Source organism: Erpetoichthys calabaricus, chromosome 8 (genome assembly GCF_900747795.2).
Source record: "Erpetoichthys calabaricus chromosome 8, fErpCal1.3, whole genome shotgun sequence".
In the NCBI taxonomy this organism is placed as follows: domain Eukaryota; kingdom Metazoa; phylum Chordata; class Cladistia; order Polypteriformes; family Polypteridae; genus Erpetoichthys; species Erpetoichthys calabaricus.
In genome coordinates, this window is record NC_041401.2 from 16,676,806 (window position 1) to 16,693,277 (window position 16,472).

The 16,472-nt window shown below is 46.1% G+C and overlaps 1 protein-coding gene across 1 annotated transcript in view; it reads left to right on the plus strand.

Moving 5' to 3' along the window:
* The window catches only part of dnah9l (dynein, axonemal, heavy polypeptide 9 like), a 514,436-nt gene that overhangs the window by 313,310 nt on the left and 184,654 nt on the right, over nt 1-16,472 (plus strand). The window contains exons 45-47 of the mRNA XM_051930607.1: nt 1,495-1,641; nt 9,941-10,054; nt 10,152-10,295. Of these exons, the coding sequence (XP_051786567.1) occupies nt 1,495-1,641; nt 9,941-10,054; nt 10,152-10,295 (405 nt within the window). The remainder of the gene's footprint in view (nt 1-1,494; nt 1,642-9,940; nt 10,055-10,151; nt 10,296-16,472) is intronic.

The window sequence follows — 16,472 nt, forward strand, 5'->3', positions numbered from 1 at the left end:
GGTAATAAAATGCATTGCATTTATCATTCTAACAGATGGTGCATCACAAACATTAGCTCTGCTTTAATGAATTCCATAGCAACAAGATGGACGCACACACACACACACACACACTTCTCCTTTTATTAAGATAGATAAGGTTACCTCTGTCCTTAGTTCTGTCTGGCAATTACTTTCTATTGGACTTATTCAGCATTATTGTTTTCAGCGCACCACTTGTTGGAATGTATTTTGTAATGCTTGTCGTAATAAAATGCATTGCATGTATCATTTCAATAGATGACGCATCAAAAACATTTGCAGTGATAAAATGCATTGCATTAATTACTCCAACACATAGCGTATCACAATGATTTTTAAATTTATTGCATTAATTACTCCAACACATGTCGAAGCACAATTATTTGTAGTAATAAAATGCATTACATTTGTCGTTCCAACAGATGGCACATCACAAACATTTGTAGTAATACAATGCATTGCATTTATCATTCTAACAGATGGTGCATCACAAACATTAGCTCTGCTTTAATGAATCTCATAGCAACCAGATGAACACACACACATACACACTGACATATCTCCTTTTATATAAGATGGGTAAGGTTACCTCTGCCCTTAGTTCTGTCTGGCAATTACTTTCTATTGAACTTATTCAGCATTATTATTTTCAGTGAGCCACTTTTTGGAATGTGTTTTGTAATTCTTGACGTAATAAAATGCATTGCATGTATCATTTCAATAGATGATGCATCAAAAACATTTGCAGTAATAAAATGCATTATATTTGTTGTTCCAACAGATGGCACATCACAAACATTTGTATTAATAAAATGCATTGCATTTATCATTCTAACAGATGGTGCATTACAAACATTAGCTCTGCTTTAATGAATTCCATAGCAACCAGATGGACACACACACAGACATATCTCCTTTTATTAAAGATGGCTAAGGTTACCTCTGTCCTTAGTTCTGTCTAGCATTTACTTTCTATTGGATGTATTCTACATTAATGTTTCCAGTGCAGCATCTATTGGAATGTATCTTGCATATAATGTAATGCATATAGTAGGACAATGCCTTGAATTTGTCATTCCCACAGATGGTGCATCACACACGTTAGCTCTGCTTTTACGCTTGACCAAGACAGGCAGTTGAAGAAGAAACCTTGTCAACATTTGAGAAGGATCGGGATGATATTTGGGGACAGGTTAGGTTTTAGTTAAACAATGAAGCTTGAATGGTCTACTCTCGTTTTGTCAGATTTCTAATGTTCTGATAAAAGTTAAATTATCTTTTTGGGAATTTTGAAAGTTTCTATCTGAAGGAAAGTTTAATAGTATAAGACAGGAAAATGATGTGATCATGCAGGTCATTGTTAACTTTTTGGGGGCCGCCGTCTTCTTTGTGCCATGTGTTTGTGAAGATCAAAGTTTCAGATGATCACCATGATGACCCCACACTCAACCGGTTAATCCTTTTGTCTCTCAGGTGGAGGATTTGAAGGCGAAGCTGGCGATTCAGGAAGTGGAGCTGCACCAGCGCAACAAAGACACAGAGGCTCTCATTGCGAAAATCGGACAGCAGACTGAGAAGCTGAACCAGGAGAAGGCGGTGGCAGACGCAGAAGAGCGAAGGGTAGGTCCATTGAGTCTTATACATGACGTCTTGATGACAGTCCTTGGTTGCTGTGAACTTTGTAGGTCTGCCCGTTTTGGCCTTTGAATCAAATCTTTGTTTGGAATTCTTCATTACTATTACCATTTTACTGATTATGAAAAAACACTTAAATGTTATTTCCTTGCTGTAAAGGAAAGAAGGTAAATGACACAACGTTTTGGATATATGGTCATCATCAGGTTTGCAACTGAAAAGGAAAGAGCAGGTATTGGACAGGAATGAGGGAGCAAAGCCAGGGCAGATGAAAGGAGAGAAAGTGAGAAGAGGTGAAAAAAAGCTGCCAATAGAGAAGAAGAAGGCATTAAAAAGTTCATCAGGTCTTTAGGCCCAGGAGAAATGTGTGATCCCATGCTGAGAGGGAGCTGAGCTTCTTCTGTTTTTCTCTGTAAAGTGACTTTGAAGCCCTGTGAAAGAACTCAGAGAGATCAGTGTGGCTGTGATCAAAAAAATGGAGGTTGTATACTGTATAAAGTTGGCAGAAGGAAGTGATGTCATGGGCGAATGACATTCTGGAACCAGAAGTGCCTTCAGGAGTAGGTAGGGTCTTGAGGACTAGAGCCGGAACTGATGGTGGTGTTGTTGTTTTGAGGACTGGAAGTGCTGGTTAGGCTGTGGATCCGTCAGTTGTTCTGCAGGGAGAGAAGATAAGGAGTTAGAGGGCAGTGCCAACCCCCAATCTGGTGGGTAAATGCATTTTTTGAGCCTATAAACTGTCTTCCAAACACATGTGTGTGACACTTCCTACAAGAGATGCAGTAGATAAGAGGCCGATTATCTAATATTGAATTTACTGGAGGGACCAGATACAAGGATCTTGTTGGTGACATAATGGCAAATGACACAGTGGCTCCTGTTGCAGCACAAAGTGCCTGATGAGGAACATCAGAACAGTCTGGACGAGAACAGGCCATTCAGTCCAACAAAGCTCACCAGTCCTATCCACTTAATTCTTCTAAAAAAAACATCAAGTCGAGTTTTAAAAGTCCCCGAAGTCCTACTGTCTACCACACTACTTGGTCACTCATTCCAAGTGTTTATCGTTCTTTGTGTAAAGAAAAACTTCCTAACGTTTGTGTGAAATTTCCCCTTCACAAATTTCCAACTGTGTCCCTGTCTTCTTGATGAACTCATTTTAAAGTCACCGTCTCGATCCACTGGACTAATTCCATTTATAATTTTAAACACTTCAGTCAGGTCTCCTCTTCATCTTCTTTTGTTTAAACTCTAAAGGCTCAGCTCTTTGAATCTTTCCTCCTAACTCATTCCCTGTAGTCCTGAATCAGGCTCGTCGCTCTTCTCTGGACCTTCTCTAGTGCTGTTATGTCCTTTTTGTAGCCTGGAGACCCAAACTGCACACAGGACTCCAGATGAGGCCTCACCAGTGTGTTATAAAGCTTGAGCAGAACCTCCTGTGACTTGCACTCCACACATCAAGGCGCTATATAACCTGACATTCTGTTAGCCTTCTGAAGGACCTCTGAACACCGAGATGATGGCGTAGAGTCCACTACGACTCCTAAACCTTCTCATGAGGTCCATCCATCCATCCATTGTCTCCCGCTTATCCGAGGTCGGGTCGTGGGGGCAGCAGCTTGAGCAGAGATGCCCAGACTTCCCTCTCCCCGGCCACTTCTTCTAGCTCTTCCGGGAGAATCCCAAGGCGTTCCCAGGCCAGTCGAGAGACATAGTCCCTCCAGCGTGTCCTGGGTCTTCCCCGGGGCCTCCTCCCGGTTGCACGTGCCTGGAACACCTCACCAGGGAGGCGTCCAGGAGGCATCCTGATCAGATGCCCGAGCCACCTCATCTGACTCCTCTCGATGCGGAGGAGCAGCGGCTCTACTCTGAGCCCCTCCCGGATGACTGAGCTTCTCACCCTATCTTTAAGGGAAAGCCCAGACACCCTGCGGAGGAAACTCATTTCAGCCGCTTGTATTCGCGATCTCGTTCTTTCGGTCACTACCCATAGCTCATGACCATAGGTGAGGGTAGGAACATAGATCGACTGGTAAATTGAGAGCTTCGCCTTGCGGCTCAGCTCCTTTTTCACCACGACAGACCGATGCAACGCCCGCATTACTGCGGATGCCGCACCGATCCGCCTGTCGATCTCACGCTCCATTCTTCCCTCCCTCGTGAACAAGACCCCGAGATACTTGAACTCCTCCACTTGGGGCAGGATCTCGCTACCAACCCTGAGAGGGCACTCCACCCTTTTCCGGTTGAGGACCATGGTCTCGGATTTGGAGGTGCTGATTCTCATCCCAGCCGCTTCACACTCGGCTGCGAACCGATCCAGAGAGAGCTGATGATCACGGCCTGATGAAGCAAACAGGACAACATCATCTGCAAAAAGCAGTGACCCAATCCTGAGCCCACCAAACCGGACCCCCTCAACACCCTGGCTGCGCCTAGAAATTCTGTCCATAAAAGTTATGAACAGAATCGGTGACAAAGGGCAGCCCTGGCGGAGTCCAACTCTCACTGGAAACGGGTTCAACTTACTGCCGGCAATGCGGACCAAGCTCTGGCACTGATCGTACAGGGACTGAACAGCCCTTATCAAGGGGGCCGGTACCCCATACTCTCGGAGTACCCCCCACAGGATTCCCCGAGGGACATGGTCGAATGCCTTTTCTAAGTCCACAAAACACATGTAGACTGGTTGGGCAAACTCCCATGCACCCTCCAGGACCCTGCTAAGGGTATAGAGCTGGTCCACTGTTCCGCGACCAGGACGAAAACCACACTGTTCCTCCTGAATCCGAGGCTCGACTATCCGACGGACCCTCCTCTCCAGGACCCCTGAATAGACTTTTCCAGGGAGGCTGAGGAGTGTGATCCCTCTGTAGTTGGAACACACCCTCCGATCCCCCTTCTTAAAGAGGGGGACCACCACCCCGGTCTGCCAATCCAGAGGCACTGTCCCTGATGTCCATGCGATGTTGCAGAGGCGTGTCAGCCAAGACAGTCCTACAACATCCAGAGCCTTGAGGAACTCCAGGCGTATCTCATCCACCCCCGGGGCCCTGCCACCAAGGAGTTTTTTGACCACCTCGGTGACCTCAGTCCCAGAGATGGGGGAGCCCACCTCTGAGTCCCCAGGCTCTGCTTCCTCATTGGAAGGCATGTTAATGGGATTGAGGAGGTCTTCGAAGTATTCCCCCCACCAACCCACAACGTCCCGAGTCGAGGTCAGCAGCGCACCATCCCCACCATATACAGTGTTGACACTGCACTGCTTCCCCTTCCTGAGACGCCGGATGGTGGACCAGAATCTCCTCGAAGCCGTCCGAAAGTCATTCTCCATGGCCTCCCCAAACTCCTCCCACGCCCGAGTTTTTGCCTCAGCAACCACCAAAGCCGCATTCCGCTTGGCCTGCCGGTACCTATCAGCTGCCTCCGGGGTCCCACAGGACAAAAGGGTCCTGTAGGACTCCTTCTTCAGCTTGACGGCATCCTTCACCGCCGGTGTCCACCAGCGGGTTCGGGGATTGCCGCCACGACAGGCACCGACCACCTTACGGCCACAGCTCCGGTCAGCTGCCTCAACAATAGAGGCACGGAACATGGCCCATTCGGACTCAATGTCCCCCACCTCCCTCGGGATGTGGTCAAAGTTCTGCCGGAGGTGGGAGTTGAAGCTACTTCTGACAGGGGGCTCTGCCAGACGTTCCCAGCAGACCCTCACAACACGTTTGGGCCTACCACGCCTGACCGGCATCCTCCCCCACCATCGAAGCCAACTCACCACCAGGTGGTGATCAGTTGACAGCTCCGCCCCTCTCTTCACCCGAGCGTCCAAGACATGTGGCCGCAAGTCCGACGACACGACCACAAAGTCGATCATCGAACTGAGGCCTAGGGTGTCCTGGTGCCAAGTGCACATATGAACACCCCTATGCTTGAACATGGTGTTCGTTATGGACAATCCGTGACGAGCACAGAAGTCCAATAACAAAACACCGCTCGGGTTCAGATCGGGGGGGCCATTCCTCCCAATCACGCCCTTCCAGGTCTCACTGTCATTGCCCACGTGAGCATTGAAGTCTCCCAGCAGAACGAGGGAGTCCCCAGAAGGTATGCCCTCTAGCACCCCCTCCAGGGACTCCAAAAAGGGTGGGTACTCCGAACTGCTGTTCGGTGCATACGCACAAACAACAGTTAGGACCCGTCCCCCCACCCGAAGGCGAAGGGAGGCTACCCTCTCGTCCACCGGGGTAAACCCCAATGTACAGGCTCCAAGTTGGGGGGCAATAAGTATACACACACCTGCTCGGCGCCTCTCACCGGGGGCAACTCCAGAGTGGTAGAGAGTCCAGCCCCTCTCAAGGAGATTGGTTCCAGAGTCCAAGCTGTGCGTCGAGGTGAGCCTGACTATATCTAGCCGGAACCTCTCAACTTCGCGCACTAGCTCAGGCTCCTTCCCCTTCAGAGAGGTGACATTCCATGTCCCAAGAGCCAGTTTCTGTAGCCGAGGATCGGACCGCCAAGGTCCCCGCCTTCGGCCACCACCCAACTCACACTGCACCCGACCTCCTTGGCCCCTCCCATAGGTGGTGAGCCCATGGGAAGGGGGACCCACGTTGCCTCTTCGGGCTGTGCCCGGCCGAGCCCCATGGGTGCAGGCCCGGCCACCAGGCGCTCGCCATCGAGCCCCACCTCCAGGCCTGGCTCCAGAGTGGGGCCCCGGTGACCCGCGTCCGGGCAAGGGAAAACGCCGTCCAAAATGGTTGTTCTTCATAGGAGGTTTGTTTAACCGCTCTTTGTCTCATCCCTCACCTAGGACCAGTTTGCCTTGGGTGGCCCTACCAGGGGCATAAAGCCCCGGACAACAGAGCTCCTAGGATCATTGGGACACGCAAACCCCTCCACCACGATAAGGTGACGGTTAAAGGAGGGGTTCTCATGAGGTGTACTCTTGATTTTCAGATTTCCCATTGTGTACTCAAACCTCACATTTTTACTTCCTACGTGTCATAGTGGACTCGATACTATCAACTGCCTGACAGGGTCCAAAAGCCATTAAGAAGGCTAACAGAATGTCAGGTTTGTGATGGACACCCAGGCGTCAGCAAGCCCAAACCCCAACACGAACACAGAATCACAGTCCGGGGTTCAAATAAAGGTTGTTTATTAACCAAAATACCTCCAATATGGTAGAAAAAGCACAAATAACTCAAGTCTTTCTCATTTCCCTAATAACTCTTTCATCACTGCTCTGCCCTCCTCCAGTCAAGTGTTGCAGCCCCGACTCACCTGAATAAGGGAATGCGATCCCTTTTATTACTTCTGGTGCCAGGGCAAATGCCCGATGGAAGTACTTCCAGGTCGTACGGAAGTCCATAATAGGGAGCTTGTCTACCTACAGCGCCCTCTCGTGGTACCCAGAGACCCCAGCAGGGCTGCTCTACCAGACTACATATCCTGGCATGACCTTCTGGTTCCTTATGGTGCACCGAACTCCGGGGCTGCTGCCATCTACTGTGTTGGGGGAATAAAAAACCTCTATCCACATTTTCTCTTTTTAATGGGCTGTCCTTCCACCTTCTCCAATTCTTCCTTCTAGGTCTATTCCCTTTCCTGGCCGGGATGCCGGTCCAGCCTGTGTGGCATCTACAGGTCGTATAGCGCCTTGATGTGTGGAGTACAAGTCACTGGAGGTTCTGCTCAGGCTTTATAACACACTGGTGAGGCCTCATCTGGAGTACTCTGTGCAGTTTGGGTCTCCAGGCTACAAAAAAGACATAGCAGCACAAGAAAAAGTCCAGAGAAGAGCGACTAGGCTGATTCAGGACTACAGGGGATGAGTTATGAGGAAAGATTAAAAGAGCTGAGCCTTTACAGTTTAAACAAAAGAAAATTAAGAGGAGACCTGACTGAAGTGTTTAAAATTAGGAAGGGAATTAGTCCAGTGGATCGAGACGGTGACTTTAAAACTAAAAGAAATGTCAGTTCAGGGTTTGGCATGTAGATGGAGGCAGAATTGGCTCAGAAACAGGAAGGAGAGGGTGATGGTGTGAGGACTCTCATCAGAATTGACTGATGTTAAGAGTGGTGACCAGCAGGGGGCAGTGCTGGGGCCGCTGCTATTTTTAATAAATATAAATGATTTACAGTAATCCCTCGCTATATCGCGCTTCAACTTTCGCGGCTTCACTCTATCGCGGATTTTATATGTAAGCATATCTAAATATATAACGCGGATTTTTCGCTGCTTCGCGGGTTTCTGCGGACAATGGGTCTTTTTACTTCTGGTACTTGCTTCCTCAAGTTGGTTTACCCAGTTGATTTCATACAAGGGACGCTATTGGTGGATGACTGAGAAGCTACCTAATCAGAGCACACAGTTAAGTTCCTGTTCCAGGAAGTCTAATCTCACTCATTCAGCATTAACGTGCTCCTGCTACTGCTTCAGGGGCCGTGTCCAAGCGCCAACAGAAGATGCAAATTATTGCAGAAAAGGTAAAAGTTTTGGATATGTTGAAGGAAGGGAACAGCTACACCACTGCAGGACACCATTAAGGCATCAATGAGTCCACGATTCTTTTTATTTAAAAAGGAGGAAAAGCATATAAGATCTACGGCCGCAGTGTCCTTTAACCAGGGCACAAAACGAGTTGCAAGTGGACGTGATAAGGCAGTAGTCTGGAAGGAATCTGCTTTAGGGATTTGGATTGAAGAGTGCTGGAAGAAGAACAACGGCGGTGCTAGACAGTCGCCTGAAGAGGCTCCTTTAGAAGAGCTGTAACGCTATCCTTTGTTGTGCAATAAAATTAAAATCATCATTATCGGACAAGTCGTTGTGTCATTGTTGGTGAGTAACCATAATTAATTATCTACGTACAGTACTTATTACATGTACATAGTTTAGTGTCACTGTACACACATTTTACTGTATACAATTTTTCTTGCATTGTACGTATTCATTGCTGGTGGCCTGTCTGTCGTAATGGCTGTAACATATGTGATATCAGAGACGCTTGATATCTTTAAAATAATATTTAGGTTTTACTGTATATAAACTGTGTTTACATACATAATTTCAATGAATCTTACCTAATATCTAAGAGAATACAAAAGGTTTATGCTGTATAATTGTGCGGGAAATGTTTATAATAGTGTGGGAGAGTTTATAAGGGCTTAAAATATATAAAAAGAACCATATGAACATATGGTTTGTACTTGGCGGATTTTCACCTTTCGCGGGGGGTTTCTGGAACGCAACCTCTGCGATGGAGGAGGGATTACTGTAGATAGGAATATAAGTAACAATCTGGTTAAATTTACAGATGATACCAAGATAGGTGGATTAGCAGATAATTTGGAATCCGTTATATCATTACAGAAGGACGTGGACAGCATTCAGGCTTGGGACGATTTGTGGCAGATGAAATTTAATGTCAGTAAATGTAAAGAATTACACATAAGAAGTAAAAATGTGAGGTTTGAATACACAATGGGCGGTCGGAAAATCGAGAGTACACCTCATGAGAAGGATTTAGGAGTCATAGTGGAGTCATCTCTATCAACTGCCAGACAGTGTTCAGAGGTCCTTCAGAAGGCTAACAGAATGTCAGGTTATATCGCACCTTGATGTGTGGAGTACAAGTCACAGGAGGTTCTGCTCAAGCTTTATAACACACTGGTGAGGCCTCATCTGGAGTCCTGGGTGCAGTTTGGGTCTCCATAAAGACATAGCAGAACTAGAATAGGTCCAGAGAAGAGCAACTAGGCTGATTCAGGGCTACAGGGGATGAGTTAGGAGGAAAGATTAAAAGAGCTGAGCCTTTACAGTTTAAGCAAAAGAAGATTAAGGGGTGACATGACTGAAGTGTTTAAAATTATAAAGGGAATTAGTCCAGTGGATCGAGATGGTGACTTTAAAATGAGTTCATCAAGAACACGGGGACACAGTTGGAAACTTGTGAAGGGGAAATTTAACACAAACATTAGGAAGTTTTTCTTCATACAGAGAATCGTAGACACTTGGAATAAGAGACCAAATAGTGTGGTGGACAGCAGGACTTTAAGTTGACTTCAAAACTTAACTTGTTATTTTAGAATTGGCTCGGCCTGGCAAGCTTGGTTCTACTGGATGGCCTGTTCTCATCCAGATTGTTCTAATGTGAGCAGCCAGTGAGCTATGAAGTTGTCATCCCTGGTTTCAAGCCACATTTCTATTCTGATGTGTTCCCCTTTATCAGCAGTGTTTGGCTGTGAAGGTCCCATTTTCACAGCATCTCCTATTTTTCTGCAGGTCGCGGCAATCCAGGCTGAAGTGACGAAGAAGCAGCAGGAGTCTGAAGAAGACCTTGCAAAGGCAGAGCCGGCTCTAAACGCAGCCAATGCAGCTTTGAACACCCTGAACAGGGTGAGCCGCCATGTGCTAACGTCTTGTTACAATGTGAGACGCTCCCCTCAAGTCCTGACCGTTTCTTCCTTGTGCCTTCCTTTACTTGTTTTCCCAGATGAACTTGACAGAGCTCAGAACGTTCCCCAACCCTCCGGCCATCGTCACCAATGTGTTGGCTGCGGTTTTAGTGCTGTTGTCTCCCAGTGGAAAGATCCCAAAAGACAGAAGTTGGAAAGCAGCAAAAATGTATATGAGCAAGGTAAAGAATTGAAATAAATAAATAATGGAGACGGTGGGGTGGCCAGACATTTTTTTTTGCAGCTCTTTAACCCGCAATTGCTCTGGCCTGGGTGTGACGATAACTGGTATCCAGCCCTGAAAGCAGGTCCTCCAACCTGAAGGGATAACTCCAGCTACCATAAAAAGCCTCTCACTGGCTGTCCACTTTATTAGGTACACCTGTTCAACTGCTTGTTAATGCAAATCTCTAATCAGCCAATCACATGGCAGCAACTCAATGCATTTTGGCCTATAGATCTTGTGAAGACCACCTGCTGAAGTTCAAACCGAGCATCAGGATAGAGAAGAAAGGTGATTGAAGTGACTCTGAATGAGGTATGGTTGTTGGTGCCAGACGGGCTGCTCTGAGTATTTCACAAACTGCTGATCTACTGGGATTTTCACGCACAACCATCTCTAGGGTTTACAAAGAATGGTCTGAAAAAGAGAAAATATCAGTGAGCAGCAGTTCACTGGGCAATAATGCCTTGTTGATGTCAGAGGAGAATGGCCAGACAGGTCCGAGCTTATAGAAAGGCAACAGCAACTCAAATAAGCACTTGTTACAACTTAGAAAGAGCAGCTCTGAACACACAACACGTTGAACCTTGAAGCAGGTGGGCTGCAGCAGCAGAAGACCACAGCGGGTGCCACTGAATAGGCAACTGAGACCACAATTCACACGGGCTCACCAAAATTGGACAACAGAAGATTGGAAAAACGTTGCCTGGTCTGATGAGTCTTGAAATCTGCTGTGACATTCAGATGGTCGGGTCAGAATTTGGAGTCAACAACAGGAAAGCAGGGATCCGTCCTGCCTTGTATCAACGTTTCAGCCTGGTGCTGGTGGTGTAATGGCGTGGGGGATATTTTTATTGCACACTTTGGGCCCCTTTGTACCAACTGAGCATCATTTAAATGCCACAGCCTATCTGAGTGTTGTTGCTGACCAAGTCCATCCCTTTAGGACCACAGCGTCCCCAACTTTTGATGGCTCCTTCCAGCAGGATAACGCGCCATGTGACAAAGCTGAAATCATCTCAAACTGGTGTCTTGAACATGACAAGGAGTTCATTGACCTCAAATCGCCGTCACAGTCACCAGATCTCAATATAGTAGAGCACTTTGAGGATGTGGTGGAGCAGGAGATTCACATCATGGATGTGTAGATGACGTATCTGCAGCAGCTGTGTGATGTTATCAGGTCAATATGGAGCAAAATCCCTGAGGAATGTTACCAGCACCTTGTTGAATCAATACCATGAAGAATTATGGCAGTTCTGAAGGTAAAAGGGGGTCCAACCCGGTAGTAGCAGGGTGTACCTAATAAAGTGGCCGGTGAGTGTATGTATGAATGTTTTCCTATTAAGTTAGTTTTGGAAATGTAGTTTGGTCCAAGATGCACTCCAATTGCTGGGGTCTGCTTATAATCAATGGTCTTGTAAATTATACTCCTTTAACATTTGCAGTGTTTTCATTTAATGACAAGATGACCAGTTCTGAAGACTTGTTGCTTTCAGCTGTGTTCAGTGCATTAACATGACACGGGGTCAATTCATTATTAACATGAATAAAAAAAAAACACTGTGACAGATAGGGGGCGCTGTTGGCCCCTTGAACCCTCAGATCAGACACCAGACACCAGATAAAAGTCCAAATGTTGACTTTATTATAATAATAATGTGCGCAAGCACCTCCACCTCCACTATACTTAATAATAAACTCAATACAATGATCAATAATAACACCAATAATCACAATCCTCCACACCTCCCAGCAGCTCAGTCACCCTTCCTCCCAACTCGGCTCAGTTCGCTGGGGTGTTCCCAGAATTCTTTGTAGTCCTTGACCCGGAAGTGTTTCTGTCCCTTAGTTTATGTGACTTCATAACACTTCCGGGTCGGGTAAAACTCTCTTTTCTTCAACCCGGAAGTACGTCATTTTGTCTGTCCGCATGACTTGGAAGTATTTCCGGGTTATATGGAAAATACAAGTCTTTGGGCCTCCCTGCGGCGTCCTGTGGCGGCCCTCACGGTATCCAGCAGGGATGTGAATAAAGACTCGAATGTCCATGATGCCCTGCTGGCATTCGGGGCACCTCCATATTGCAGGGAGGGCTCCATCTGGCGGCTTGGGGGTATTGGCCGGGAGAAACTGCCGGCCATATTCCACACCACATATGAGACGATGATTTGAGGTCCAGCCACAGACAGGAACCCTGGCTGAAATATAAATGCTGGATTTTGGCTTTTTGTCTCTCGTTTTCGCCTATGACTTTTGAGTTTCGTCTGTCGCTTTGATTCCAGGCTGTTTCTGATTTCTCGATGTGCTTCCCATTTTTGTCTTTGACGTTGATTTCTTTCCCTGGTCTTTTTGCTCTCTTCCAGTAATCCCCAGAAATGTACGTGTCTCTTAACATTTTGGTATTTATCACCTGGTCATTCCCTTTTAAGCTCATAAAAATCCTCACACATCTATAACAAACGAGACAAAACAGCATACAAAACCCTTGGGGTGAGACCACAGTAGATCCTAGCATCATGGGAGCAGGTCGGTCACATGACATTTTGAGCAAAAGAGAAATTGCTATCCTTTATTTCTTGTTGGAGAGAGAAAGAGGGAGAGATGAAGACCAATTTTGTCTTAACTCTTGTGAAGTACTTGAGACGACACAAAACAAAGATTTGGGGATTTGCCCCGTAGATTGTCTTCGGGTAATCAGTAGAGACTAATACTGGTCTGTCTGTAAAATAACAAAGACAAGTGACTATGGCAAACAGGTGGGCTTTATACAAAATGGCAGGAAATGAAGAGATGGCGTCGGTATGGTCAGGAAGTCAGGTCATCAGGAGGGGACAGATGTGAGGTCATCAGGACAGGACGGATATGAGGTCATCAGGACAGGACGGATATGAGGTCATTAGGATGGGACAGACGTGAGGTCATCAGGACAGGATGGATATGAGGTCATCAGAATGGGATGGCCGTGAGGTCATTAGGTTGGGACGGATGTGAGGTCATCTGCAAAGGAAGGGAAGTGGTGAATTTTGGTGTAGTCTTCCATAGTTCTGAAAGAAAGAAAAAGAGAAAAGGCACTAATGCTTGATACCGACCCTGTTCCCGGTGTCTTTTACGCCCTGTGTTGGACCCTTCAGCTGTCCCCCTAAGCACATGTGTGTGACACTACCTAAGCTGAGTTAGGGAAAACTTCACGGAGTAGTGAAAAAAGAAAACAGAAGAAATATGTGTTCCCATTAAATTGGAGAGGACCTAAAAGGCTCCACTTTACATAATCTGTAAATCTGACATACGTAGCATCCTTCTTCAAAATAAGATCTGTCAGAAAGGTTCGAGCAAAACAATATCAACACACAGAACACCACTGATGGCGTAATCGGCAGGATCTGGCAGATCAATTTAAGAACAGAGTGAGAAAACTGAAAGTGTTTGTGATGAGGAGGCAGTTAGGGCTGATAGAAGGACTAGTGGAACTTCTAGTGAAGGTCGCTCTGGAGATAAAAAGAAGACCAGTAGTTTGGATGAAATTCCAAAGGCGACCTGTCATCAGTGTTGCACATTAATTGGAAAGCGATTTAGATTTTCTGGTTACGGGATTGTGTTACGTGTGGACGCCAAAGCCACTCGTTAGGACCAGCTACTCTCATCTGTGGACATGCTGGTGTTAAACGATATATGATAATTTGATCGTATTTATCAAGGTCTCACTACACTGAAGTATTTTTCCATCTTGCAGCACTTCAAGGTCATTTCCTTTCTTTTCTTTTTACCCTCTCAAAGGGCCGAGTCTTGGAGGATTTTATTTTATTTTTTATATATCTACACTAATCATTGATTAAAAATAGCTGCGTGATGTCCATAATCTGCTCTCCAGGAGCTGAAGTGAACGGCTCGTGAAGTGGATTCCTGAGCTGAGCTTTCAGACGTGGGTACTTGACATCCCCCTCTTTAGACATGTTAAGTGTTCCCATTCTCCTTTAAGAGGGGCTTTTCTTTTCCTCCTTAGGTGGTGGTGGGGGGGGGGAGTGGGTGACATAACACTTGACAGTCTGAAGCATCAGGTGTGGCCACCATTTCAAGATTTGACAACGTGGCAGAGATAACTGTGCGGTCTGAAACGAATGCAGAAAGAAGGTAACAAGTAGTCAGCGGCAAGAGTCTGCTGGAAAGACAGCGCAGAGCGAACGCATTCGTGCTCAGAGGACCCTTCTGTTGTAAGGGGTGTCTGGGGGGTTGTGGGGGCACCCAGGTTATTCAGGTATACTACTGATGTATCAACAGAGAGCGGTGAGGTTAAGTCATGGACAGAGTTTAAGGGGTGGCCCCCTCCCCTGAGGTGCCACCAATAGATGGACTACAGTGCCCTCACTAATTTTTGGGATTAAAACATTATTATGGTGCACATTGCAAACTTTCATTTAAGGGGGGGGGGGGGCATTACACTGTGAAAGGAAATGCCTTGACACAGGAAAAGGTTTGTGGCAGCCACCCGTATACTTGAACAAGGCTGCAAAGAAATGAGAGTTGGTAGTACAGTTGTGTAAAACAGAGCTGAGTTCACAAGCAGAGGTGGACTGGTATTTAAGGCAGGTTAGCGAAAGTGACATCATGGGGGCCAGCACAGGAAGTGACTTCATCGGGCCCGGAGCAGGAAGTGATGTCATCGGGCCTAGAATAGGAAGTGGCGTCATCGGACCTGGACCAGGAAGTGACTTCATTGGATCTAGGCAGAATTTCCTGTGTTTGGGCTGCAGGAATAAAAGAAAGAGGTTTACTGCACCCCATCACCCCCTGGCTTGGTGTGGAATTACATTCTTTTGGTCCTTTTAGCCGCCTTCCATGCGCACGTGCGTGACAACATACATTTTGGTCACAACATGTAGAAATGACAACACTTTTTCTGTGTTGTCTCCCCATTTCAGGACACCATAGCATTTGGGACAATTGGTGTCACAGGTGTTTATGATTCCTCAGGTGGGTTTCATGGCTTCATAAGATACCTCAGCTTGCATCTTACCTTTGGAGTCCGTAGTTGCCATTGTTCAGCACGAGAACAGGAGCTGTGCCAATGAAAGTCAAAGAAGCCATTAGGAGTATGAAAAACGAGAATTAAACCAATAGGGACATCAGTAAGACCTTAGGATGACTGTAATCAACTGTCTGGAATATCATAACATCTTGGTGTTTCTAGAGATGTGCTTTCCAGGCAGAAACATGAACGGGAAAGGCTGATAACAAGAAAGATGGCAGTCAGCCATATAGTGTGGCAGATGTTCAATACTGCAATTTGAAATCAGTAAGATAGATAGATAGATAGATAGATAGATAGATAGATAGATAGATAGATAGATAGATAGATAGATAGATAGATAGATAGATAGATAGATAGATAGATAGATAGATAGATAGATAGATAGATAGATAGATAGATAGATAGATAGATGTATGTGAAGGACCCCCCAATCCTCCCTCCCCTGTTGTGTTTCTTGACAAACTCTTGCTGAATGATTTGTTTTGTCTGAAAGTCCTCAGTGTTGGTGTGTCACAGACTGGATGTGCAGCATTGTTCATAATGGCATTCAGTTTTGTTTTAATTCTCTCCTGCTCCCATCTACACACCACACCCTGAACTGCCACTTGTTATAGTTTGATGCCACCCTCTCATTTGGCACCTCATCAAATGTCTTCTGAAAGTCACTATAAATAACATTATCTGCTCCACTCTGATCATATCCTTTTGTTGCTTCCTCATAGAATTCCAGCATGTTAGTAAAACATGGCCTCCCTCTTCTGACCACATGCTGACTGGTCAGTTATACTTCTATTCTTGCCATTTGCGCCTCAATCTTATCCTTAATAATTCATCCATTAATTTCCCCGTGATGCACGTTAAGCTTACTGGCCTATAGTTGCTTGGATCTGCCCGGTCATCCTTTTATATAGCAGGATAATATTTGCCATTTTCCAGTCCTTTGGAATTTCCCCAGTGATTTCCTAAAAATATGTGTCAAAGGTTTATATCTGTATTTGCTGACCTCCTTAAGAACTTCAAGGTAAATATTATCTGGTCCTGGTGATTTGTTTGATTTCATCTTAGCAACTCTTCTCTCTCTACAATTTCCAAACCATGCAGTACCTC